The sequence below is a fragment of the Tyto alba genome, unplaced genomic scaffold, assembly GCF_018691265.1.
Source record: "Tyto alba isolate M040663 unplaced genomic scaffold, T.alba_DEE_v4.0 Super-Scaffold_14, whole genome shotgun sequence".
Taxonomy (NCBI): Eukaryota; Metazoa; Chordata; class Aves; order Strigiformes; family Tytonidae; genus Tyto; species Tyto alba.
Window position 1 is genome coordinate 44,799,021 of NW_024881276.1, and position 26,452 is coordinate 44,825,472.

At 39.3% G+C, this 26,452-nt stretch overlaps 1 protein-coding gene across 1 annotated transcript in view; it reads right to left on the minus strand.

Moving 5' to 3' along the window:
• The window catches only part of CRYBG3 (crystallin beta-gamma domain containing 3), a 92,084-nt gene that overhangs the window by 45,227 nt on the left and 20,405 nt on the right, over nucleotides 1-26,452 (minus strand). The window contains exons 3-4 of the mRNA XM_042789025.1: nucleotides 20,418-20,854; nucleotides 764-5,765 (exon numbers count right to left, since the gene is read on the minus strand). Coding sequence (XP_042644959.1) covers nucleotides 764-5,765; nucleotides 20,418-20,854 — 5,439 coding nt within the window. The remainder of the gene's footprint in view (nucleotides 1-763; nucleotides 5,766-20,417; nucleotides 20,855-26,452) is intronic.

Consider the following 26,452-nt stretch of genomic DNA (forward strand, 5'->3'; position numbering starts at 1 on the left):
CTATTATAGAAGCTATAACTTCTGGAAATCTATTACCCTTTCCCAGCAAACAATAAACTGCATGTCTTAACAGGGGCCAAACCAAAAGAGACCTCTAACACAGGCTGAAATATTCCCAACATCACGGGAATACTTCCTTCTTCAGTTATGCATTTGGTCTATGTGGCATTTTCGATTTCTAACTATTGGAAGAACTGTTTCCATATGCCCATCTGCCCTTGCTTCAAATAAATTAAAAAAGAAATGCTAATCTACAAAAGCAATTATGTTACTTATTTGCTAACTGAGCTACAATTTGTAGAAGACTTTGTGATGAAACAATCAAATAGCTCAGTAAGCAGATATTTACATTTTTTGGACAATACAGCTCTACTAATCTCAGAATTGGAAGAAACAAAAGAAGAATTTTCATATAAAAGGCAATTCCATCATCTTCCAGTTGAAATGTTCTTAACAGGGATAAGTCTGTGTTTTGCTATTATACTTACTATTATGTGTATTTTCCTATTATTTTTTCTGTTCATATCTTCTGTTTTACAATTAAGTCACTTTTATCTGCATGCTGAACCAAGAAAACTTATTTTTAAAAGTTATTTGATAAGAAGACTTTTTTTTTTGAACTGTGATCTTAAACAGCCTAATTACTTTTGTTTATGATAAAAGAATTTAACCTTAAAAAGAGAGGAAGGTGAATAGGGAGACAGCAACTTTGAATCTGGGCTAATCACTTTGATTATTAATATTATGTGACATGTCATCTTACCACTGACAATTCTCGCAGTTTTGGCATGGTGGTGTCTTGAGACCAGTGAATCTTTGGCTGCAACATATCCTGGAGAATGCTTCCAAACCTGGTCCCCTTCTCGAAGGAGCAATTGCTAGCAGATTTCAAATACTGGTAGTACACACTCGTAGGAGGATGCCTTAGAGCACAATCAGCTTTCTGTGAAACTGGCTTACAAGGTGTTTGACAGGGAGAAGCCACATCTGGAAACAGTTCTGGTTGCTTCTTAGAGTCATGTTGTTCTTTTGAAAGAAAAAGTGATTGTTCAGGAAACAAAGATCTATTTTGGTCATTTGACTGAAAGGTTGTTTTTAAATTCCCTCTCCACTGGCTCGATAGACAGTCGTTATCTCTCTCAACATCAAGCATACTTTTTTCATATGATGATTCTTCATTCTCGTCCTCCACTCCCTCCTCCTCCTCCTCCTCCTCCTCCTCCTCCTCTTCACTCAACTGAGTAGTAAACTGCAAGCGCTCAGAAACTGACTGAAGAAGGGAAAGCACAGAAGCATGGTCAGTGTTATCTTTAGATATGCCACTAGGATTGCCTTCTGGCGACATGTCTGTGGAAAGTAAATCTTCTTGGGAGCTGTCATCTTCGTATATTGGAGACAAAGATAAAGGATATACTCTATAGCGCTTGGCCTCCACACTCAGAAATGACTCAGAGCTATGGCTATCTGTTGCTTCATTCAACCTGCTATCCTTCCCATAAAGACAGGCTGGCTCATGTGTATTCTTTGCTCTTTCACACATTAGATGATCTATATTATCTGAAGGGAAATCAGAAGAAGTGAGTGAACCAGTCTGCATATCATCAGTTGAGATAGATTTGTTTTCCATTTGAAGGGCACCTTCATAAATTATAGTAAAAGAACTGTTTTCCCACTGTTCAATTAGTGGAGAAAAGGCCAAAAGATCTGTTGATTCCTTCATGTCATTACTGCAGTCCAGACCATTTTCTTCAGGCTGATCATTTCTCTTCATGTCTTGATCCTTCACTTGTACCTGCTTCAGCTTCTCATTATTTTGGGAAAAGACTGTGTTGAAACAGTTTTTCCCTTCACTGTCCTCTCCAGTAACAGACAATTCAGGTATAATGAATTGTGTATTTAATCCAAGATTAACCTCTGCTATCTCACTTGCCCCTTCTGCTAGTTCCTCTTTACTCTCCACTGCCTTTGAATCTTCTAAGGTTGCTTTTAGTTGTGCAGCTACTTCTTCTGCAGCCTCTCTTCCGCAGTGTTCATAGAGAGTGTCCTCTCCACTGCTATCCAGAGATCCCCAAGGACTGCTTTTGTCTTTGGATTCACCCTGCATGCTTATACATTCTTCATCAGGCATAAAAGATGACAAATTAACATCTACAGTTGGCAGCAATGTGCAGTCTAGCATATTTGTATTATTGCATGCATCTTTTAACTGCAATGACAAAAGCAGCTCTTCAGTCACAGTAGCATCTCTATGTATTAAACATAAAGATCCATCAGATTTTCTACTAGTTGCTGATACTCCAGCTTTGCCACACATCTCTGCTGCTGCCATGTGTTCACATACCTTTCTATCGTGTCTCTCTTCTGCTGGTGTCATAAGATCCAATTCTGGCCCTGCTGAACTACCAGCTGATAGAAATCCATTTGTTTGACAGGTAAATGCATTATTTGGTATCTTTTCACCTCTTTGGGGCCAAGATATGCCATTTTCCATACTATTTGGAAGCAAATTAGCACCTGAGCAATCCACCTTTTCACAGTTTACCGTTACACTCCGAGTTTCCTTCTTCTCTGTTGGTTCCTGTGTTTTGTCAGGTAACTTCATGTTCAGATTTAAAATCTTTGGCATTTCAACCTTAGGTCTAGGCTCAACCTTTTCAGAAGGCCTTTTATTCTCACTGCCTTGCCACTGACTGGATGCTAGTTTTTGTTTGGCTGAGTTAATGACTTCATCAGTTGTTTCTTTTGCTTTTAGTGCTAGTGCACCGTGTAGGTCAATTTTATCAGGGATGCAAGATCGTATCTTTTCATCTTGATTATTTGTATCCACTGTTTCATTTCCTGTAAATGAAGATGAGCCTCCTCCACTGCTCTCATTTGAATGGTTTAATGACTGAACAGCTGACTGGATTTCCTCTGCTTCCAGCTGTACAGTTTCAGCTTTCTGATCATTTAGAATATCCGTATTTATTAAACTACCCTTGATCCCACAAAGCTGGCAGACACCAATGGCTTGTTTTGCTACTATTTCTTCTATAGCCAAGTGTAAAACCGAGTCCACTATTTTCTCAGCTTTTTCAATCAAAACAGCAGTATCTTGGAATTCAGCACGTTCTTGTCTCTTCACATCGGTATCTTCCCATATGTCCTCAGAACAGAGCTCATTTGACTCTGCAGGTGCAGCAGCTGTTTGATTATCTGTTGCAGAAGGGCCTTCTGAGATAGCAGAAGCACAGTTACCAAAAATCACCTGTCCCATTGCATTTCCGCACGCAATCTCAGCACAGGCTGACTCGGATGCTGTTTCCAAAGATTTCAAAGGACAGATGGGTGATGGCATTGCCTCTGCCAAGACACTGCTGTCAGTCTGTTGCGTGGAGGAGGCCACCTCTGTCCAATTACTAGCTCTGTGACTGGAAGAATTACTCTTCCCCTGAGCAACGCCCAATATTTCCAAGGCAGAAACGGAAACGTTGGAGGCTTCTCTGAATCCCAGAGTAGGTGAAGTGGGACTGGGGATGCAAACACCCCCCACATCTACTCCAGCAGCAGAGCAATCAAGTGTAGCTGGAGTAAGGTCAGGCTCCAGAGAACCAGCCAGGCCCAAAGCTCTCGGGTCTCCTGAGCAAAGTGGCACCTTGGTCATTCTGTCCCCAGGGATTATTCTTCTAGACTCATCAGCTGGAAAAATAAAGCTGTCCTGTTCAGAAGCAGCACACCATCTAGCAATCTGGCCGTTTTCAGAGTCAGCCGCAGAAGGCGTCATTTTTCCTTGGTTGTCAGATGAAGAATCAAGCACTGTGGGTGATATCCTAGCCTTATTACTGTTTTCCTTCTTGGAATTTAAATTAATACACCTATCTTCAGAAATGGGTGGAAATTCAGAAATAATGCCTACATCAATATCCTTTTCACAGATGAAAGCAGAATGATTGGTCAAAGGTCTTCCTCCGTATCTCAAGGCAGAACAAGAAACCTCCAAATTTTTTTCTTGTGACTTAGAAATAGGAGAGGCAAGTTCAAAGAGGCCATCTTTACACTCAGAAGGAACAAGAGCAACCTCAGTCACACTAGCCTCCTCGATGTTAAAAGCAGCAGGAGTATGATTATCTGTCCTGTCAATGGTAATTAAAGCACAAGGTGCAGGATTTGCTGTGTTATCTTCTGTGAGTATAACTAACGCCTTGTCAGGAATGTCTTGAACAGTTTCAAGGAAAACAGGACCAGGGTTGTGGACAGGAATAGAGTTCTCCGAGAAGCTTATTTCTACAGGCTCAAAAGATTTGCTCTTCTCATATTCAAGATCAGGAAGAGAGAGTGTGTCTCTCTCATCTTTTAAGCTGTCTTCTCTTTTCCCTATAGTTTTATTTTTGAACTTGCAACTACGATGAAGAGAAGCTGAGCAACAGCCTCCACTTTCAAGAAAAGACTCACAGGTTACAGAGAGAGGTGCTGTCAGCTCATCGAAGTTAGATTTCACACTTTCACACCCATGCATGCATGGTGATACACTGGCATGATCTTCCACTGCAGCCTCAGATAAAACCTTCATTATTTGCACATCCCCAGTCTCCAGACAAGGTAAACCAGCCTGCTGTGTGTCAGTATACTTAGAATTCTGCACATGGATTAATTGGTGATCATTTTGTACGTGTATTGGTTTCCCTAACTCAGTCGGTTCTTCATCAGAAGTCCCCCTGCCCATGGCTATATCTTCATCGTTTTTAACAGATGACAAGGAAGTAGTCAGATTACCTGTCACTATGCATTTTTCTCCTTTGGAATCCATGCTAAGCAAAGTGGGTATTTGCTCATTAAATGGTAAAAGAACAGTAGCAAGAAAGTTCTGTGGATTTTGATCTCTTTCTACAGCTGCCACAATTTTCTGTGTGTAATTTTTTCTTGGATCACTGTCTTTATTTGCACTATCTGTATGCTGATCTTCTTGCTGCTGAAATGTAGTGGTACTGGAATGATGCATTTGGCCATCCAATATTACCTCCGAGTGACTATCCATTTGATGATTACAGCAAAATTCTCCCTTACTCACCTGTAGTTCTTCATTAACTGTCTTACTTTCTGATTTGGGTGAATGTAAACAATCATCCTGCACTTCTTTTGTGGACTCCTGATTGGCTGTTTTACTACAATCATTTTCTTTATCGAAGTTAGAAGTGGCATTTTTGTCTGTCTGAAACAGACCTGCTGCTTCTCCCAGAAGTCCATCTTCTTTTCTGACCAAATTGTTTGCAGAACTCATTTTAAGGGAATTGGTAATCTGAGAAGTGGAATTGGTTAGGATCTCACTTTTTCTACTACTAGATGACAATAATGAATCTAGTGAATGTGTCCTTTTAACTTTTGTGGCAGGTAAAGTAGGTGTATGTTTTAAGTCTATCTCATGAGACAATTCAGTAGATGAAGTTGTGGCCTTTGCAGTTACTTCATGTTTACTGTTACCCAAGCAATGCTGAGCTTTACCAGACTTACTCCTTCCCATTTTAACTGCGGAAGAATTTACTATAGCATCATCTTCATAAGCTTTACCCTCATCTTCTCCATTTTCTTTTACTAAGTGTCCTGATTTTTGAGAGACCCTTGTTTGGATTTCTCCATTTTCTGTAACCATGGAAGCGTTTCTGTTCTCAGTACTTTGTTCTCCTTTTTCAGCCACTTCTGACTGATTCTTCAGTAGCTGCCTAATCCTTGCAGAACCTCGGTACGTTGCATAAGTGACTGCAGGTGCTTCTGGCTTCCGTTGTATCTGCCTGAAACAAGGACCATCATTATCAGCACAAAACAGACTATCTAAATAGGTAGTGTGATAATAAACGTTAACACGAACTGCAGATGATGTACAATACTGTCTTCCTCCACAGGTTAGCACAAACTGTAGATTGAATGCAACACCATTTTCCTCCTTTTTCTGCTCTTCCTAAATATGGGTTTGTGTGACAAATGATATATATGCTACCTTTTACTGAAAAAGACAACTTAAACTATAAGCAAAAAGTAGATATCACTATAAACAACCTCCATCATTTACTTCCTACTAGACAATGGAATTACTATTTATAAATGCCACTACAAGTCAACATTTGCAGTGACAAAAATAAACATGCTTTTGTGAAGATGTTATATACTACTAAACCAGGCCTATATTTTAAAACTAGAAAAAAAGAAAGTTACTGTAGTAATGTTCATTGATATATTGAATTTAAATTTAAATTTTTACCCAAGCTCTCAACATACTGTTAAGGAACGGAACAAGGAGAAGCAAAACATATGAAGAAAATAAAGTATACAACAGGGGATGCTTTCTGAACCACCGTGTGGTAAGGAAAGAGTGTGAATAGAGATCAAGTGAGAATGAAGACTGCTTGAATGCTGAAAGAAATATGAAAAAAAGCAGCCTAGAAATGTGACAAGAAATTGGTAGATCTAGCCATTCATTAGTCTTGTATTTAGTAGCAAAAGATGCAAATGAATAAACTAACAAATGGAAGAATCTCCATGGAAAAACTGTGATCCTAATCCTTCACTGCTCTTTCTGACAATACTAAGGATAAATTCAGAGCCTGTCACTTTCAATTTTCTGAAGAAGCAGCCTTCTGTCTTTTTTTAAAACTAAAAGACATCACAAATTTCTTTCTAATGCTTCTCTCCTCTCCCCTATTTTTTTGCCAGTTAAAGAAGTCTCACAAAAATCAGGCAGTGATAAGAAAAATGTGACCGTCAGCTTTTCCATTCTTCATCTTAGGACAAAGCAGGTACTCAGACGGTGCTTAAACTCCATTTTGCCTCACCCTCCACCTCAAGGAATAACAAGCCCTTTCAAACTCTTATCCAGTCTGCCCTAGGTCTGCTAACCTGGTGGCTAGAAGTGGCCATTCAGCTGTCTGGGAAACTGTCATACTCCTTTCAGAACAGCCTCTTGGGAAAAAAAAAAAAAAAAAAAAAGTGTGTATGAGGAAATCTTACCTAAAATTTTGATTTCTAATATAAAAACATTGCAGTAGGTGAAAAATATATTAATAGCATTTTTAAAAGCCCTCTGAAGCCTACCATTAGTTCACATTTATTGAGAAGTTATTACAGCTCTAGATTTGAGAACAAATAATTTAAGTGAGAAATAGAACATAAATTTACTAAGAACGGCAAAATAAATGATGTTGTTTATTTGAGTATCATTGACTAACTGTAACTTCAAGTATTGTCTTTATGGATTCCGAGTATGTAGTCTCCCAACAGGTATAGAACAACATAAAAATTGAATGGATTTACCAATCTAAAATAGAATCTCTTTTCTGTCAAGGTCTTAGAGGTCCAGATTCATACTTCAATTTTATTTTGAAGAGGGAATTTAATACTATTTAAAACCACAAGTAAACTCCCTCCTTGTACAGTATTTGGACATGCAAAGATTACAAGTGAACTAGAAGTGAAATTATTCATACCCATAAACATTAAAACAGAGATATAAACATTCATTTATATGCATGTTTTGCATGCCAGGTATATTTAGGCTAATGTGAAAATACATGAATATGGGAATTTAGACATTGTGAGAACTTGAAAATTAAGTTTGTGTTGGGATTAAATTCACTGAAATCTTTGATGAAGGCTACAGCAGAATCTCAATATATGGTTTATTAGTCAGGTATATTAAGTTACAGAGGAAAGAGGAAAGTTGTGTATAAATAGCATGTCTCTCAACCATTTGAAAAGTTAGATGCCTACATTTAGTCTTCTTTACCACTAGTTTGTTTTCCAGAGATACCAACAATGGTAGCTCCTAAACATCACACACCATTTGTTAAACTTGCTGTCTTCAGCATTCACATGTCTTCAAAGAAAAATACTCATTTCTGAGTGAAAGAAAACTAAACACAATTGAAGAAGGGGTAATAGAGAAAAAATTAAGATTTTTTTTTTTCCTTAAAAAACCAAAACCATTATTTTCCACTTCCTCACAGAATACTTTCCTCTACATTAGAAAATATTTTCCAAAGCTCCAGAAAACCTAAAAATCTCAGGAGAAGGATCTGAGGAGTTCTACAGTACACTCTATTCACTCAGTATCAGAGAGTCATAGCAATAATAAAAATAAGTCTTAAGAAAGTAAGACCTGATCATGGTCTCATTCAGAATTAACCTTACTGAGTATCCTCTCCATTTTCAGTTAAATTACAATGGAGTCAAAATGTTTTAAGTAATTGCTATTAAGCTTTTACAAAATCCATCAGCTCTCCTGTCCTGGTTTGGGCTGGAATAGAGTTAATGTTTTGTCTTAGTAGCTAGAATAGTGCTGTGCTTTGGATTCAGCATGGGATTTGGTATGAGAAGAATGTTGATAATACACTGATGTTTTCAGTTGTTGCTGAGATTTCAAGGACTGTCCAGCTGCCCATGTCCTGCCCGTTCATAGGTACACAAGAAGCGGGGAGGGAGCATGACCAGAGCACGGGACCCAAATTGGCCAGTGCAATATTCCATATCATGTAATGTCATGCTCAGTGTATAGATAAAGGGCAGCCAGGAAGGAGGTGGTGCACTTTTGCTTCCGGGATTGCAATTGAGGGATCTTGGTATTTTGGGATCACTAGCTGGAAACAGGCTTAGTATCAGCAGGTGGTGAGCAAACACATTGTGCTTTGCCCATTCATACTTTCTATTATTGCTATTTTTTTATTTTATTACCATTATTAAACTGTTTTTATCTCAACCTACGAGCTTCCCTTCATCCCTCCCCCATTCCCAGGTGGAGGAGGGTGGGCAAGCAATTGCATGGTGTTTGGCTGCTGACCAGGTTTCAAACCATTACATCTCCCATAGTTTGGCCAACCTCAGAATAAAATCGGTCTACAACTGTCCTGAATCCAGATAAAATTTCTTTCAAGAAAACAAACTGAACACAGATTGGTACCAATCCTCAAAACAAGTTTTATGGATTCTTGAAAAGGAAAACTGTAATAATACATGTTTAAAGTGAGCACATTAATGGTATTGGCAAGGTAACATTAATTTCCACCAAAACCAAGGCATTATTTTGACTAAACACCTTGATGACAGTTAACTTTTACCGAGTGTCTTTCATTTCATGGTTGATACTTTGTCTGATATACAGTGGGAAGAATTCAGAATTTATCTATAAACATGTGGCAAGAACTAGTGCTCTGACACAAACATGGAAAATGTTCTTCCGTTTCTCTCTGCCAACTTTGCCTTTAAGTTTTTCCCTTGAACTCAGCAATTCTTAAACCCAAAGCACCCAGAAATGGGATGAATAGGTTATTTTTACAGAAGATTGCCTACGCAGAGATGACAAGGAGAACCCAGCATGATGGGGTATTATATCTACATTGATCTGAGCTGCAGATCCCAACAAATAGTTATACCATTTATCACATATGGTCGGGCAAAACAAATGTACTCAGAAGTTTCTTTCTGCCTATGTGGTGCCTTTTACAATTTCTCCCAATTCTTTTTGCTCTCTGTCTTCTGACGGAATTTTATGCTCCAATTAATCAATTGGAAGTCTGAGTAAGACTCAAAGCAACTCCTCATCCTATGGTTGGCCTGTGCCAGTGTCTCCTAACACACAGCCCTGATTTTCTGCAGACTTCCTTCTACCAAGAGTTTCTGTACTGGATGCTATTATAAAAGGGAACCAACTCCTCCTCCACAGATGTGGCAACTTCAGGATCTCTGACCTTTGATAAAGAATTTGCTGCTCAGCATATTGTAAAAATGTTGTCAACAGACCTCTTAGTCCTAATGCATTTACTTTTAGACCACACAGAGGCACGTTCAATCTGAATGCTCACATGCAACAAGACATTTTAAAAATTACAACCCATGTTCCTATGCAGCAGCAGCAATTCAGTTGTAAGTCTTATGAAACATATTTAGAAGCAGGCTGTGTCACAGAAAATCTTTTGAAAGTGTCACTAGAGACTGGTTCCGTAGACTTTTAAAGTAACAACTCATTTCTTATCACCAAAAGAATATGTCAATTCAGAATTTACCTTAAAAACTCTTTTCAAAATTTTTTTTTTCAACTCATATGATACAGATGAAAGACTGATTATACACAGAACTCAGTGTGTATTCTGTCACATATTTCAAATACTAGGAGATTCCTTCTTTCCCTTCTTCATAGAAAGCTATTCAATTCCCTACAAAAACCTTAATTCAGTTTCACAAAAGACTGACAGCAACAAGAGAGGATGCTAACATGAGCTATGTTAAATTTGTCAAAAGTAGGTGCTTGCGGAGATTTCTTCTGAAAAAGAAATAAAAAGTTCAAGGGGGGGGGCTAACTCAAGGAGGAGAGCGGGACATCTTCTGATATCTCATATTACAGACATCTTGTATAACTTGCCCAAAAAGTGGCATTAGTTATACAACAATCTTGTTGGTTTTGAAGTCCTGAAGCAGGAAGAAACCTACTACCTTGAATGCCTCACCTTGGTGCATCAACAGACCACACTGTTTGCACCTTTTTCAAGTGTATGTCATCAAGATGGTGACCCTTTCCATCTTCATATTCGTACCATACAATAATGCAGAAATCAGACAAACCTAGGCTATTTTTGAAGAGATGGAGGAAGATCATACAACATGATACAGCACTACATGGGTATAGTATCTCAGATCCCCAGGCAGCACAGCTTCATTTGCACAGCACAGCATCCACGCTAGAAAGCCCTTCCAACCAGCACCACTGCTCAGCTCTGGGCTCACAAGATCAGGTTCAGCAGTGCCAAAGCATAAGCATACTGCTGGCTGGCCTGTTTCTGCAGCATGCAACACCTGGCTCTCCTAAGACATGCAATGGACATTTTTACCTCATACCTCACTCTTGCAGGTATTTTCTCCCCAGCCCAGCAGTCTCCTGCTTTTTCAAGCATACATGTGCCTGTTTCCCCTAATCTCCTCTCACAGACCCCTCAGAAGTAGCTCCCAGAGCAGAGAGATCTGCAGACAACAGGCTCAAAACCACTGATCTAAATTGGTATGTCCCTTGCGGCTCCCGTCTACCCCTCCCTGACTATTTAAAAATTATGCTATTGTTTATTTTAATTTTTTCCATTTAGCTTTTTTTCTACTGCATACTTAACTGACAACTTTTTTTTAATTATGTTAAGGTCCTTTGTCTAGAAACAACTGTCTTTAACTTTGAAAAACCTTCTGGTGGAATCCAACTTACTCAGCCAGCTGGTTTCTACATTCATGTCAGATGCTCATAAACGGAAAAAAAAAAACTTTTGAAAAAAAGACACTGTGGGCTAACTAAAAAGTTGCCATATACAACTTAGATGAAAGGAAATTATTTTTTAGCCTGAGGGGATAGTTTCATGATTTAAATCTGAGGTTTAGTGTCCTGGGACTTCACAATGTATACTTCAAAAGGTCAAAAGTTTGGTTGAACAAAGTGATTTGTACACAGTTGATTCTGCAGGAAATTTCAAAGCTAATGTTCCATAAGGACAATTAAGAGTCAATGACAATTTTAATAAAAGTGAATGTAGTCTCTGTGACCTTGGAAGGAATGCTTTTCCTTCCCCTTCATGGTACCAGTTCTTGATTATCTTCTGGGAAAAGCACCCCTACTCTGAGTTTGAAGGAAGAAAGCACAGATCAAAGCTGACCCAAAACACCAGCAGCTGCAAGATTAAGACCAGCACAAAGGGCCCAGGATCACCCCTGGCTCTTCACTGCCATCTTTCTCCAGTACCCAGCAGCAGCCAACCTTCCTGCTCGTACCTGTGGGAAGTATCCATGCACACCTACCTGCTACCTGCCACCCCCACTCCCCACGTCACACTCAGATATTCAGGTGCTCCAATGCCTGTGATCTGTCTCTTCCAGGCAGTGAGCTCAAGCATGGCCTGCCACGTTCTGCCTCACACTGATGTGCAAGGAAGGGTTATAAGATGGGCAAATCCCCCAAAAAAGCAAATCGCATTCAGAAGCTGGATGGCACAAAGTTAGCTTGTGAGAGACAGCCTTGCCTTTGGGCACAGAGCTGGTTAATATAGGCTGGAAAGGACTGTGGGAGGTCATCCAATTCAACCCCTGCTGCACGCTGGACCAACTAGATCAGGGTGCTCGGGGCCTCGTACTACCACTTCCAAGCACCTCTGAGGATGGACCTTCAGGACAGGAGCCCTGTACAACATGCCCCAGGGTTTGAGCACTCTCATGGCAAAAACACATTTCCCAGTATCTCATGGTCTTGTTGCCTCTCATCCCAACAACACACGTCTCTGAGAGGAGTCTGCCTTCATCTCCTCTAAGGCCTCCATGAGAGAGCCAAGGACAACAGTAAGGCCTCCCCTTATCCTTCTTTTAAAGCTGAAGAAAGCCACTCCTCTTGGCCTCTCCTCATATGTAATGAAGAAGTGAAGCTAGGATATCCCTCTACTCTCAAGCAAGCGTGTAGCTTCAGATGTGTTAAGGAAACCAAAGGGTTTGACTTTTGGATGCCAAAACCAAAGAGATTATTCTTCCCTTTCACATACACCGATGCTAGGGGCAGGTGTATCAGCAGATAATACTGGGAACTGCCTTCGAGCATTACACAGCTGCTGCGTGTGCTCTCAAGAGGCAACTAAAGGTGGCTACATGTTCTAGCAGCCCACCGGCCTACTTCATGCAGGAACCCAGCAATACCCTCTCTGTGACACTACTCGCCACCACAACAACAGTAAAGATGAAGGTATGAGGATTAAGCCCTCATTGACAAGTATAGGCCTAGGAGGCCTGAACAAGTACATTGCAGGTTGCTCCTCAACTTCAAAATCACACTATAAAATGCAGTTTCTAAGAAACAGTCTCTATTAATCAAATACATTGCACAGTTGAACAACCCTATTAAAAAAAGTGGAAAAATCAACGCAGTGAATTAATTTTCAGCTTAAATAATTTAGCTCAATTTTGCATCATCCATCTGTTATGAATTACTCTTAAACTAAGAAGCTTTCATCCTTCAGAAACACAGAAATCTTTGCTTTGGTGCCAAAAAGAACCTTTCCTTTCGCCCACGTGCCAGCTCTGGGCAGGTATCCTTCTCTGGCGAGCAGGCCTGGGCCTGCATTTCTCCTACAGCAGAGCCCTGAAATTCACCCACCCACTGGTGGAATTACTTGGAATGGGTCATTAAATCTCAGCACAGCATCTATCTTGACGAGGTCTCAACTGACCCACATAGGCATGGGTGGGCTCTTGTCAAAATCTGAAAGTCTGAGTAGTGTAAAAGAGTCACTTGTTCAAATTAAGAAATGCACAGAGATGTGTCTGGAAGAAAAGATTTAAGAATATGAAACCCTCTTCTTCAGTGGCCTAACACTAAAACCTTCCACGGGAGTTTGGGTATACCCCCACAAACACTGCTGGAAGCCTCACTCCATAGTGTACCAAGAGAATTAGAGGCAAGATGATCCTGATCCTTCCCCAGAACAGCCTTCTAAATTAATTTGGGGACATAGTTGGCTGTCCCAGAAGGGTGGACCTACCCACACAGTCTATACCCCTCTCAAGCAGCAGTAGGTCACTCTCAGTAATGACTCCCCATCCATCTGAGCACCAGCAACTGCACAACACTGCACTTCCATGGTTGGTTTCTGAACGCATAAGCCATAAAGCCATTGGAAGGTTAATTACTACGTCCGCCTCCTATCTCCCCATTTCCTCACCCCAAGATGCATACCTCCGCCCCCTGCTTCTCCTTGTGCTGCTTCAGGTGTCTGTGTAGCAAATTGCATCAGTGAAGTAAGACCAAAAGTAACTGATCTAGGTCCAAACAGCAGCGCTTGCAGGTAGACAGGGCATGTGCTGGCAGGACCACCTGGGGTCCACAGCTGTCCTGGTGTTCCTCAGAGCCACTACCAAAGCAACCTCTTACTACAAAGGGAAGCAGCTGTCTCTCCTGTCTCTGACAGGCTGTATATTACTATATAACTATATATATTTGTCTGTGCAATGGGAATCTTTATGCAGGTGGTATTACAATAGAAGTAACCAACACAGTGCTCTTGTCTTCCTCCTACTGCCACCACTGAACAGATGTTTCTGAAGATGGATGGACACTGCCACGTGGTGTGTGCATCTATGGTTTTAAATGTTCAGGTCCTGTATGTAAAGTAGGTCTTGGGTAGGCAACTACAGAGAAGGACACAGCTCTGACCACAAGACAGATTTGGTTTCAACAAATGCAGCAGCAGCAGCTTCCCTAGTCTTCTACATTATTCCTCAGGAATTACTCGGGAGACCACCACTTGGAATTAAGTGATTTAATTTTGGCTCATTGTCCTGGTTTGGGCTGAAATAGAGTTACTCCTGATTGTCTGCCAAAGGCATCTATAGGGAAAAATGAATGCTGCTGCTACTGACTGAATCAAAACCACAATACAAAATCCATCAGACAAATTAAGGACTATGTTTCTGTATCACCAGAAGACTGCATCTAACCAGTAACACAAAGGTGAATGACAAGCTCCAAAACAGACATGTTAACCAGAATTATGTAGACCTGAAGGACTTTATTAGATACATTTCTAACAGAGCAAAATAAAATGACAGGATTTTTAACAGTAGTAAGATGGGAAATACTGTGCAATTAGATGTAGAGTAACAGGTTTACTAGACTTTAAAATAAAATAAAATTAAAAAAAAAAAACAAAAAACCACAAAAAACAAAACCAAAAACCAAACCAGCAACAACCCCTCCAAGAACCCAACAATGTCTAACACAGTACAACTGTAAATGGTCTGACATTTGTCTCTCCTTAAGGCTACCACCCTTTCTGAATGAAATAGCTTGCAATACTCTTGCTAACTATTACAAGGACTTGGCTCCTGGTAGGGTGCAAACTGTAAATGCATACTGTTCTGAGCATTTGCTTTTGAAATTACATCCTCTCCTCTTCTATTTACACTTAGAAAATCCTTGCACTTGTGGGGTTGGGAGTTCTTTCTCACTTCCAAGTCCACAGGGTTCATAACAGAAGGGAGAAGTCAGTTTCTTACATATTTTGTCAAATTGGGTTATTAGCATCTTAACCAGCGGTCAGGATTTTATAATCAAAACGTTTAGAGTGGGAATAACTTTGATTTTCATTTTCATCTCATCAACCATGTTCAGCAATGCAATAAGGCTTCTTGCTGAACTCCAGAACGAGCCATGCAAGTTTCACAAGTACTATTGTTTTGCACATCACTATATGAATCATCCACTTATTGTTACCGGATGTTATAAAAATTTATAAATCTACTAGAAAATAGGCAAATGACAAGCAATCAGTAGAACAGATCTGGGTCATTTTTTTTTTTTTTTTTTTCAGGGGGTGGGGAGGGTTAAGAAGGAAAATAAATCTTCAGAGTTGTGTTCCCAGTCACCTGTAGAGCGTACTGCATATCTACGACCAGTGTTCTTAATAAGATGGCAGGTATGTGCTGCTACCGGAAGTCAATTCTCAGGAATTGCAGAGAAACAGCCTCAATTTTGAAGCCAAATCTTTGTTAGTGAAAGGCAATATATGCATAAGTGAAAGAATTTTACATGACAGGAAATAAATATAATGGGGCAAACCCATGTTTTATATTTGTCACCTAACTTACGAAATTTCGATCTCTCTCATGTAGACTTTCAGTAGTGAGAAATTAGGTGAAGTGTATCCCCACTGTTACATTGTTTTCTTTTTAGGGCTTATTTCATCAGTGAGAGGTTGGCTTTTAACATCATTAACAAGGAGTCCAAAGGCTAAAACTAAACATGAAGTTTTCACTTTTATACTTACCCCTCTGCCACTGGGGACTATTCTACACAAAAGTTGCCATCTTACCTACGTAAGAGATTTTTCTATGCTTAGTAGGAAATACCTTAACTCTGCATTTTTCCTTTCCACTTACAGCCAAATAAGCATTACTTTACAACTGTATTTTATATTTTACCAATTTCACCCCTTCATCATTAATCTTCCATAGAACACTGCAAGCTCAATTGCTTGTTTCACTCCTCAATGGCAAGGAAATCTTCAACCATACCACACAAAAGGAAGACTAAGGGATGCAATAACTGGAGACTTAGTCAACCCAACTCTCCTCACCTATCTTCAGTACTGCAATTATTGTTACTGTCCACAGTAACTGTTGTCTAGATACTTTGCCAAATTTATCATGTTTTTTTCCTGTGTGCTCCTCCTTTACCACCTGCCACTATCTGGATTAAAGGAGCAGGAGTCCTTGAGTTACAATTACCTCTGAGCCAACAAGCCAGAGTGATGGAGGAATAACGTGACCTACACGCTTTGTCCCTCACAAACATGTACTCCACAGACTGAGCTCATGAATTCCACTTTCCTTGGCTCAAAGCCTGGAAACTTGAGTCTTTATCAAGTGCCAGGCCTCCCACTGAGGGCAAAATTAACCTCAGTCTACAGGTCAGAGCAGCCTGATTTCCTTGTATTTTGCAAAATACCTCTTTGAGGATATGAGGTTAATGAAGTTGTCTGGGTAGAAGCATCTGACACCCTTTGGTAGGTGTTTTAGTTCTGAAAGGTTGGTTGTTTTTCTTTTTTTTTTTTTTTTTTTTTTTTAAAACCAACTCTAATGGTGATTATGCAATTTAACAACAGCCCCTCTTTCACTTACCATTGCAACCTCCTCCCTAACCACAGATAACCTCTAATTTAATATTTAACTGTAGTTTAGAATTTAAAAATTCATTTAAATGCTCCTCATGACAAAGAAAACAGTTGTAAGATTAATAATGCAGTGGTTTTACGGATCTGTAAGGCCCTCAGCTTCAATTTGCCTCTTCATTAAATGCTAAAATTGCAGTTTAACATAACAGTCCATGGAATCAATAGTACCTTTGAATTTATATGGATCACTTGCATGTCTCATCTGTTTTTGGGGACCCAATCTTCAAGAGATTAGCAAAAGACCATGTTCATACCATCCCTTCCCTTCATGGTATCCAGGGACCTTACTGTTCTGTTGTGCTACACCTTCCCCCTCCCCAAACATTATTCATGTGCTTTTAGCACCCACTTCCAACTACTTCCTACTTTCTACAAAACTATCTAGCCATCCATTAGCAATCAGGAGCACTTTTACAGTTTAACTATGCTAAATGAATACCAGTCAATTAATATTTAGTAAAGAACCTAGCTAGTACTGAAGAGAAAAATAGGCTCTATATCCTTTAAACTTTTATAAACTAAAAGAGAACAAACACGGCATAATCAGTTCCATAACAGAAAAAAGAGGTATCCTTGATTCAAACTTTTTAAAAAGGTAAACAGTGCAAACTTCTGCTTCTGCACTGTCATTTCAATTTCTCCTTACTAGCTACTTCAGAAATGGTTCACATTGTGTAGTCAGGCAGAGAAAAACATACACGAAAGTTACACAGATTGTCTAACTTGTTCGTATCCTGAGCCAAAAAGGGCAGTATGTACACTGTACTTTGGAGAATGAGCTTAAAAGGAAAATGACTTGTTTAATGTTTGCCTGGTTTTACAATAGCTACAACAACAACAAAAAAATTTTTCTTCTATTAAAAAAAAAAAAATTTTCCACAGAAAAACTTCATTCTGTATATAGACCAACTTACCCTTGCCTTCCAAACTAGCAACCCATATTTCTATATGGTTGCCTGACCACGACAGGTAGACTATACTGAAAAAAAGCTACACAGATTTGCATAGGTTATCTAACAATATAGGTCAACATCAAACATCAAAATCTGGTCAATTAAAAATGCCAGCTGCAACTTGGATTTCAAGAAAACCAAACCAAAACAAAAATACTTGCACAGAACAAAGAGGTCATGTCAGTGAGCTAACACCCACACTTTCCAAACTCTGTAAGCTTTTATTAATGCCAAAGTTATTAATCCATACTGTTCTGAAGAATTCACAAGAAGCAAATAAAGACTGAGACCATCTCAACCTCTAAACTGTGCATACTGACTGCCCAGCACCTTATCAGTTTACTGCTCAAGATCTTCTCAAATGAAGCAGTAGAAAATAAGCATAGCATCAAAAAAATCCCAAGACATTCTGTCACTTCCACCACTCCTATTCACAGGCCTGCAGGTAAATGGGAAAGTCAAACAACACTCATGCGTACACTCTGAAAAGCCAGTAGAAGTCAGATGTTTCTACCTGGAAGGAAAGATGGGCACCAGCTCCTTACTGCATCAGCCAGGGGACTGGAGGAAAAAAAAAAAAAAAAAAACCAAAAAACAAAGAGAAAGGCTGACTTTGTAAAGGCTGACCATGGCTGCCCCATATCCACTTATCGCGGGCTCCAATTGCCATGTTTAGTTCACCACATATTAGATCTTCAGTTGAATCTCCAAGATTCATATTTGTCTGAAGAGAAAGGAGAGACTCAAGGTAAGTTAGAGGAGCACAGCATGTAAGAGGACTGACTTTGCTGGGGAAGAGAGTAAGAAAAAACCCAAACTGCATAGAGGGCAGACTACCACTACAAACAGTAATACAATCAATAGCTGTGGGCGGAGAGAGCAAGAAAAAGAGCAAACATTTAAAAGTACAGCAGAAAGCATGCTGAGATACAACATAAAAGAAACTACATGGAACAAAGTAAAAAGTGAAAAATATCTATTAAGATCTACTGTCTTTTTTGACTAAGATCTCTGAAGCACTGAGCGACCTTTTGTCTATCTCTGCATCGCCCCAGTACACTGGCATGCGACTTACCTGCTGGCTTCCAGAATATACTACAGAAACAGCAAAGAGCAGCAAGAGACTGATGCTGCAAACCAGCCTATCCAACGGGGTGTTTTGTTTTTTTTAAGAAATACACAGTTTATTCAGGAACTAGACTTAAAAGCACAATGCTCCTAGGTCTCTCCAGATAGCAACTACGGGGAGGAGAAATTTCCTTCGGTACCGATCAATTAATTGGCGGTGCTGGGCTGCAACATGCAGTTTGAAAAAAGCATCAGTCAAATGTGTGCTACTACGATAAGAATCTGTAATAAAAAACAGTTGTCCATGTCACAGATCAAATCAGAGCACTCACGAGAACACAGTCATTATTACTATTCATTACAAACAGTGCTGTGTTTTGATGGTGGAAATACAGTCTTAAGTTCACCTGAATAGGCATCACATCCCCAATTCATATCCTGATCAGCCATTACATTTATAATATAAAGGTAAATAACAGACACCTCAAATCATTAGTCTACTGAATCATAAATAAGGACAGAGTGCTGGAGACATCCCCGATACGGAAGTAAAATTCATTAAGCAGCTACTTGGGAAATTTCTGACCTTCTATATGGAGATGAAACACTTCATACGCCATAGATAAATATACTGAGCGCAATTCAAATTAGTTCTAAAATTTAACAAGGTAAAAAAAAAGGTGTTTCTACTCAGTACATCCCTCCATTCTGCAATACAAGCAGGAGCATTGCAACGGACTTACTGGTTACCCCAAATCATTACTTTCAGCTTAAATTTGAAACAAATATCCTGCGCAGTATTGAAAATCTGAGTAAACATTACTTACAGATTCACTGCCTGTGGACCAGTCCATGTACCACACACATATATACACACCTAACTCCAAACCTATGCTGTACTGGCCCACATATAGTCAAATACTCAACATAACAGCTATAAATGGTTTTGGAATACTATTACCTATGTTTATGACGTGGTCTGAAAGATTTTGTAATATATGGTGTGGACCACAGCCAATGTTTTTGCTTTTTCAGTCTCACATACTTGTGCCCTTGGCACCATTTTTTTGGGAAATCTTTTTTGGAAATATTACAGGACTCTTAAGGATGTTCCCTATTTAGGCTAATTGAGTATTTTATATAATCTTCTTTACATTACAGGAAAACCCCAAAGAACAAGGGGAAACAAAACACATAAGCAAAAATCACCAAGTCAAATAAACCAGGAAGGACAATTTTAAAATGAGGAAACCTTACTTGCAGAAGTAAAACCACTGAACTAGTAAGATATAAAAAGGACAAACATTCCAAACTTTTATTTAGTCCACGATATGGACAGAAATAAGCTCTTTACAATTTTTACTTTTAAGTAGATTTACAATACTGAATGTATTTCTAAATGCCACATCTTTAACCTCTCTTAACACTTAGGTGGATCCAAACTGGATCCATCCATAGTCAGGAAACTTCTATAAAATCTTCTTTAAAACTGTATCTTGTTGCTATTGACTCCTCCTTTATTTAAGGTAGCTGCTACTGGAGTTTTGCATGAAGCTGAGTCAGGGACACTCCAACCATCCTTAGAAATGACAGCCATTTTCATACAATCAGCAGAACTTAGTCAAGGCAGTTCTATGCACACAAACACACACAAACATTTACATATTTAATAATAAAATATAAAACTTACCTTTGTGCATCTGCAGATCGTTTCCAGCCTCCCCGCAGATCTTGTGAGATATCTTTCCCAATATTATTTAAGATGGCATCATCTTTAATTACACAATCCTCTCTTATTCTAGATGTAGAACAGATAGGCTCTTCCATTTTCAAATGCTTTGGCTGCATGTCCTCTAGAAGGGTATCTGTGTTCTGTAAATCCTTTTCGCATCTGTTGGGTTTGTCTTGGAAGGCAGAGGGTTTAGATTCTACCAAAGAAGATCTTGTTGCAATATTAAATAAGCTTCCAAGAAAATTTAAAAAACCTTCTCGAGGTTGCTTGTATTTATCTGCTGTTTTGGTTCCAGGAGTCAAACTAGGAAGGCTGTTAGCCTTTTTCAGCTCCTCCTGGATTTCAGACTTGCTAAGTTCTTCTGTGGAATGGTTCTTCTCTTCATTTTGACAAACCTAGGATAAATACAAAAAGCACATAAAGAACACATTTCCTGTAATTTTCCAAAATTCCTTAATCTTATATTTGCTCCTATGCATTGTATTCCTTTCAGGATATCTGTTGTTTATAGGTTCATTTTGAGATCAAAGACCTGTGCTCTCTTCTCTTTTTGTACTAAAAAGGTCCCTATTCTACGAAAGGCCAAAAGGACTGCATAGGCTAAAAGATTCACAAAGCAGCTGCTGTGGAAGTAAAGTACTGAAAAACAGATGGAGAACAATTGCTTAAACTGGCAGAAAAAACTCAAAGAAGCAGCAAAGAACATTTTTTCACACTTTTTTTTTCCCCACACTTTTTGTGGTTTAACCGTAACTAGCAATTAAGCACCATGCAGCCACTCACTCACTCCTCCCCTCACCTCCCCGCAGTGGGATCTGGAGGAGAATTGGAAAAAAAGTAAAACTCAAGGGTTGAGATAAGAACAGTTTAATAATTTAAGTAATAATATATTATTATGGCTATTTTAAAAAGAGAGAGAGAGAGAAAACCCAAGACAGACAAGTGACGTACAATACAGTTGCTCACCACCTGCTGCTTGATCCCTAGTCAGTCCCCGAGCTGCGACTGGCTCTCCCTGGCCAGCTCCCCCCAGTTTATATACTGAACATGACGTCCTATGGTATGGAATATCCCTTTCGTTAGTTTGAGACAGGTTGTCCTGGTCATGCTCCCTCCCAGGTTCCTTGTTAACCTCCTTGGGGAACTTATAAGTCCTTGAATTGTTTATGTGAGGATAGAAATTGAACAGCACTAATTTGCCCTTGAGAAATGCAACCTCTGTTTTCTTCACACAGGCAAGACACATAAACAATCACATTAAACTTTTAAGTAAACTTTCAAAAGTGGGGTAAGTCAAACTCTAGCCTTCTTTCATCCCACCTGCTTCCCCACATACTGCACTAAGCAATAGCTGATGCATCACAAAAGGATGTAGTCACCCCTACAGCATTCATGATTTATGATTTCACAAGTCAACTCTACCCAAACTCACCCCTGGAAATGAAGACAACAACAGTTCAGCTTACAGATGTACCACAGTGCTGGCTGGTATCTTCAGTACTAGGCAAACTATGCAAGTAACATGCAAACCTGGGATAAATCTCTTCAACAATTAACTTTCATACGAACCAAGTACTTTGCATAAAGAAATACAAAAGAGAAACAAGAAAAAAATTAATTTCCAAAATTTTATAACATATGAATTATTCACCACAGTCAACTTCAGGGTTCTACTGTCATAGTTTCTTCCTTCACTTTGATTAATACCTCAGCATTCTTCAGTACCACTTTTTGATTCAACTTTAAGTGATGGAGGACATTTCTCCCTTGTTCTGTGATTAGTATCATTCACACAAATTTGTCAGATTTAAAAGAGTATCTTATTGCAGGAAGCGCACACTAATTTTATTATTTTCTCTGCAGGTATAATCATTATAGGCTATAAACATTTATATTAATTACTACAGTATCTATGAAGTTAACTAAACATACTAACTATAAGAGAAAATATTACACTCAAAACATCAACAGAGTAGTATTATGGTTTTGTTTTGTTTTTTATTAAAAAAACTTTAAAAATTATTTGTATTCGGGAACTAGTGGGTTTTCTCCTATTAGAAACCGAGACTTCAAATATGGCTAAATCTTTACATGTGAAATTATTCTCCTAGCAGCTCTGCAACATAATGCTTGTAAAGACTGTAATTATTTGTAAGCATAATTCAGGCCTTGCATGAAAAGCTGTTTTGTAGTCTCTGTTTCCAGAAACAGAAACCTATTTAGACTTTCCTTCCTCTTTAATCTTCCTTTCCTTACTTAACTTTTGGTAAATCAAAAGAACAGGAAGCTTTAATATGAAAGGGTCCTTCCATACCTTTAACCATAAATAGTGTCTTGTATAAAAAAAAAAAAAAAAAACCAACCCTGGAGAACATTTACATTGTGCTTACTTGCAGATATACATGGATATTAAGTCCCAACATAGAAACTATGCAAATCCCTCTTTCTTCCCTTCAGTAGAATCAATTCTACTCTCCATATATTCTCTCTCCTGATCCACTTTGCCTTTGCTATCCCAGCCGAAACCAGGACACCCCTGCCTCCCCTTTTCTGCTCTCTGTGAGCTTTCCTGCTTGTGACATGCTTCATAAAGCTTTAATTAGCTTTTTTTCCTTTAGCAACTCGTTGCTCAAAGTTTCACTGGACAAGCCCTGGGTAACCTGGCCTGACCTTATAGCTGAGCCTGCTTTAAGCAGGAGATTGGGCTAGATGACATCCTGGGGTCCCTTCAACCTGAATTATCCTATGGTCCTGTGGCCTCACATGCAATGAGGCTGACGTATAGGGGAAACTCGGTAGAGTGTGAAACAAGATTATGACTTAAATCAGGTGACTGAAGAGATAACTGAGGCTGCATCTACTGTGCAGTCAGGTAGCACAGTCCCACCTTGCTGGAGCAACCGCTGCAGAGAAGCTGGGCAGCTGGGACTCAGAAGACAAGCCCACAAAGTCATGTCTGAAGTGTGATTCTTATCCGAGCTCATTTATTCAATGGTAGACTAGGTATGTTTTCCAGACTGTGATCCACCCCTGACTGTAGCACAGGCATACGCCCAAAGCTCAATTGCACCTACGCCGTAAGGCACAGGGCTTGCCATCGGTGTGAACAGCCCCCCTGAAGTGTAGAGAGCAGCTCCAGGGGCACAACAGCACCCTGAAGAGGGATTGCTCTGCCAGGTTTGCCTCGCCTCCCGTACTAGCTGGGAACGGCCACCCTGCTAGCCACTGTCTCTCAGCAGTCGGGTGGCAAAAGTTCAAATTGCCAGAGGTTCTCATTCGGCAGGGGTTACGTCCGTCTGCCAAGAATACAATCTCTTTTATTGCCCTAACAAGTGAATGAAATGAAAACATTAACAGCATTAAAGCACAGATCTCTGTGAACAAAGAATTAGCTTCCAGCCACAACAGCCAGACATTTCGGATTTCACTCCCTGTGAACGAACACTCATTACGAAGCAGAAACTCCAGCCAGTCGTGTGGAGACCTCTCACAGACCACCTGCCCTGCTGCGCTGGGAGCTGCTGCTGGAGGACATTCTGCCTATTGCTCATGCTCTTTAACAACCCCATCTCACCTGCAGTTGTGACAGAAGATGGCCAGCCATCAGGATTTTGGGATCATCGATTCACCCCAGGGACCTTCAACAAGCCATTTAACCCCAACATCCTAATTCACTCATTCGAGAAATGGTCACAGAATTTCTGTTTGCGAGCGCAGAGAAACAGTTTAAGAATTTCAGATTAAAGTGTTGGGTGCACAAAGTAGCACATTTAGGCACTGCCAGCTCTAATACTGGAAAATTCACCATGTTCCTAGCCTCAGATTTGGCCTTCCAGCATAGCCAAAACGGCTGCATTTCATTTAACAATTGTGAGCATCTCATTCAATTTGAACAGCGATACAGGATGTAAATTTTGCACACTAAACAAACTCCACAGTGAAATGGCTTGAGTTGCTGGCAGACTAGTACATCTCCACAATGAGTCACTACTGAGTGTTTTTCAGCAGATTTCCCTTCTCTGGGAAGCTAAAGCATCTTTGGTGTAATCTCCCACATATTTGCAATGACTGGTACACACTGAGGTACATTAAATCCACACATGAAATAAGCTTTTGATTTTTCAGCTACTGTGAGGAAAAGAAATTAGGCATCCTCAACCAGTGGGAGGCAATACATACAGAAACCTAATGAAAAAGAACCAGGCATAATGAGACACGGATTAGGAAGAGACTTGTTTAAGAAAATAGGCATAGTATTAAGAAAAAAATCAGGAAAAAGTACTGTCAGACAGTGAAATACATGATAAGCCAAAAACTCCTAACAGTCCACTGTTGTCACTGTTCATGAGAAAAATGGATTTAAAAACCACGTGGTCAAGGTGGGTTTTTCCTATTTATGCCAGTAACTGGAGCAGTAATGGAGCTGACGCAAGGGAGTTCCACCACTGCCAAAAACTGTTTAGTCTTAACTAAATAATACCTTTTAAATAATCAGAAAAAGAAAAAAACCCAAATATCAACAAAGACAGCCTTGAGGTTTTGGGGGGATTTAATTTAAAGGTGAGTTATGTATCTCTACAAATAACCAATGTACTGAACCTCTGAATATTTTGGCTTTTTTATACCATAGTATAAAGTTTTCCTTCCATACATCCTCCTTTCTCTGCTTTTGACATGAAAAAATCAGGTCATGATAGCCCCAGAAGACAAGAGTAACTAGAAAACTAATGAAATCATGGCATATTAATAATCAGGAATAAAAGTTAAACAACAAGAAGGGACTTCTAGTTAAACTCTATCAGTTTTGCATTTTTAAAAATAAACCTATTTAAATTCAATGTCTATTTAACATTTGGAAGACACCTGCCTCTGATGAAAGTTCAGCACTGGGACTTTAAAAATTTGTTTATCCATTTGAATTCTTGAAACACTAAGGAGTTCCTAATGTAGATTTAATTTGTCAGATGAGGAAAGAAAAGATGAAACATTCTCTGAAACTCTAGTGTTCTCCTAAAAATCCGAGCAAGCATCCAGACTCACCTTCCAAGACAAGAGAACAAAAACCAAGGTGGTAAGGGTGAAAATGAAATTTAAAATTTAAATGAAAAGGTAGAGAAAAAGGAGGTACAATTTGAAATAAAGGTTCTGCTAGGCCGCCTTCACAGAGAATTATAAACTCAGTGAAAGTCTCTAGAATGACAAAGTGAACTTTAACATTTACAAAAATTCTGCTTACACCATTTGCAGAGTTAATTCAAAATTTTTCTCTTCTGAATTCTCTCCTGAAATTATAGTAAAGCTCTGATTAAAGATTAAGAATTGGTAAGCACTTCTCAGTATGTGACCATTGCCTTATTACTACAAGATCTAGTATGGAGCCAGAGAGAAGAGGATTAAATTGTTTGTCTTATTTCTGTTTTTTCCTCTAAATTCTCCTGGTATTACACTTCCATTGCCTTTTAGTGAAAATGTTTTCACAAACTTGAAATAAAGGTTAACTTCACCTTTTCAATGCAGAAGGTGTGCACAAGCAGGCAGTACACTGGAAATGGGGCGAGAGAGCGCAATTTCTACCCGTACTTATATTCTACTGTCAGACTATAGCACCTGGCACCACACTTCTGCCTCTTATTTGTCCCCTCAGTGGTTTTCTGTGCCCAACTGTCCATGGTTTAAGACCTTTTTTTTTTTTTTTTTTTTCCTACTCATCCTGAAACAAAGTTCCAGGCTCAAGATGCCTTCTTTGAAAAACTTTAGCAGTAGAGAGGGAAACACATTTCAGGATCATCCTTTCTAAACATCTTCAGTATAACAACGGAATTTACCAAGGCTTCGGACAGGATGATCTTGAAATGTCTTCCTGAGCACATCCAGCTGTTAGCACCATTAATTTAACAAAGTGTCCTGGTCAACCAGAAGGTGCTATGTACTTGCCTATAAAATTCCATTTCAACAGAAGTCTACGTCATTGACAAAGAGAATAAGATCTGCTT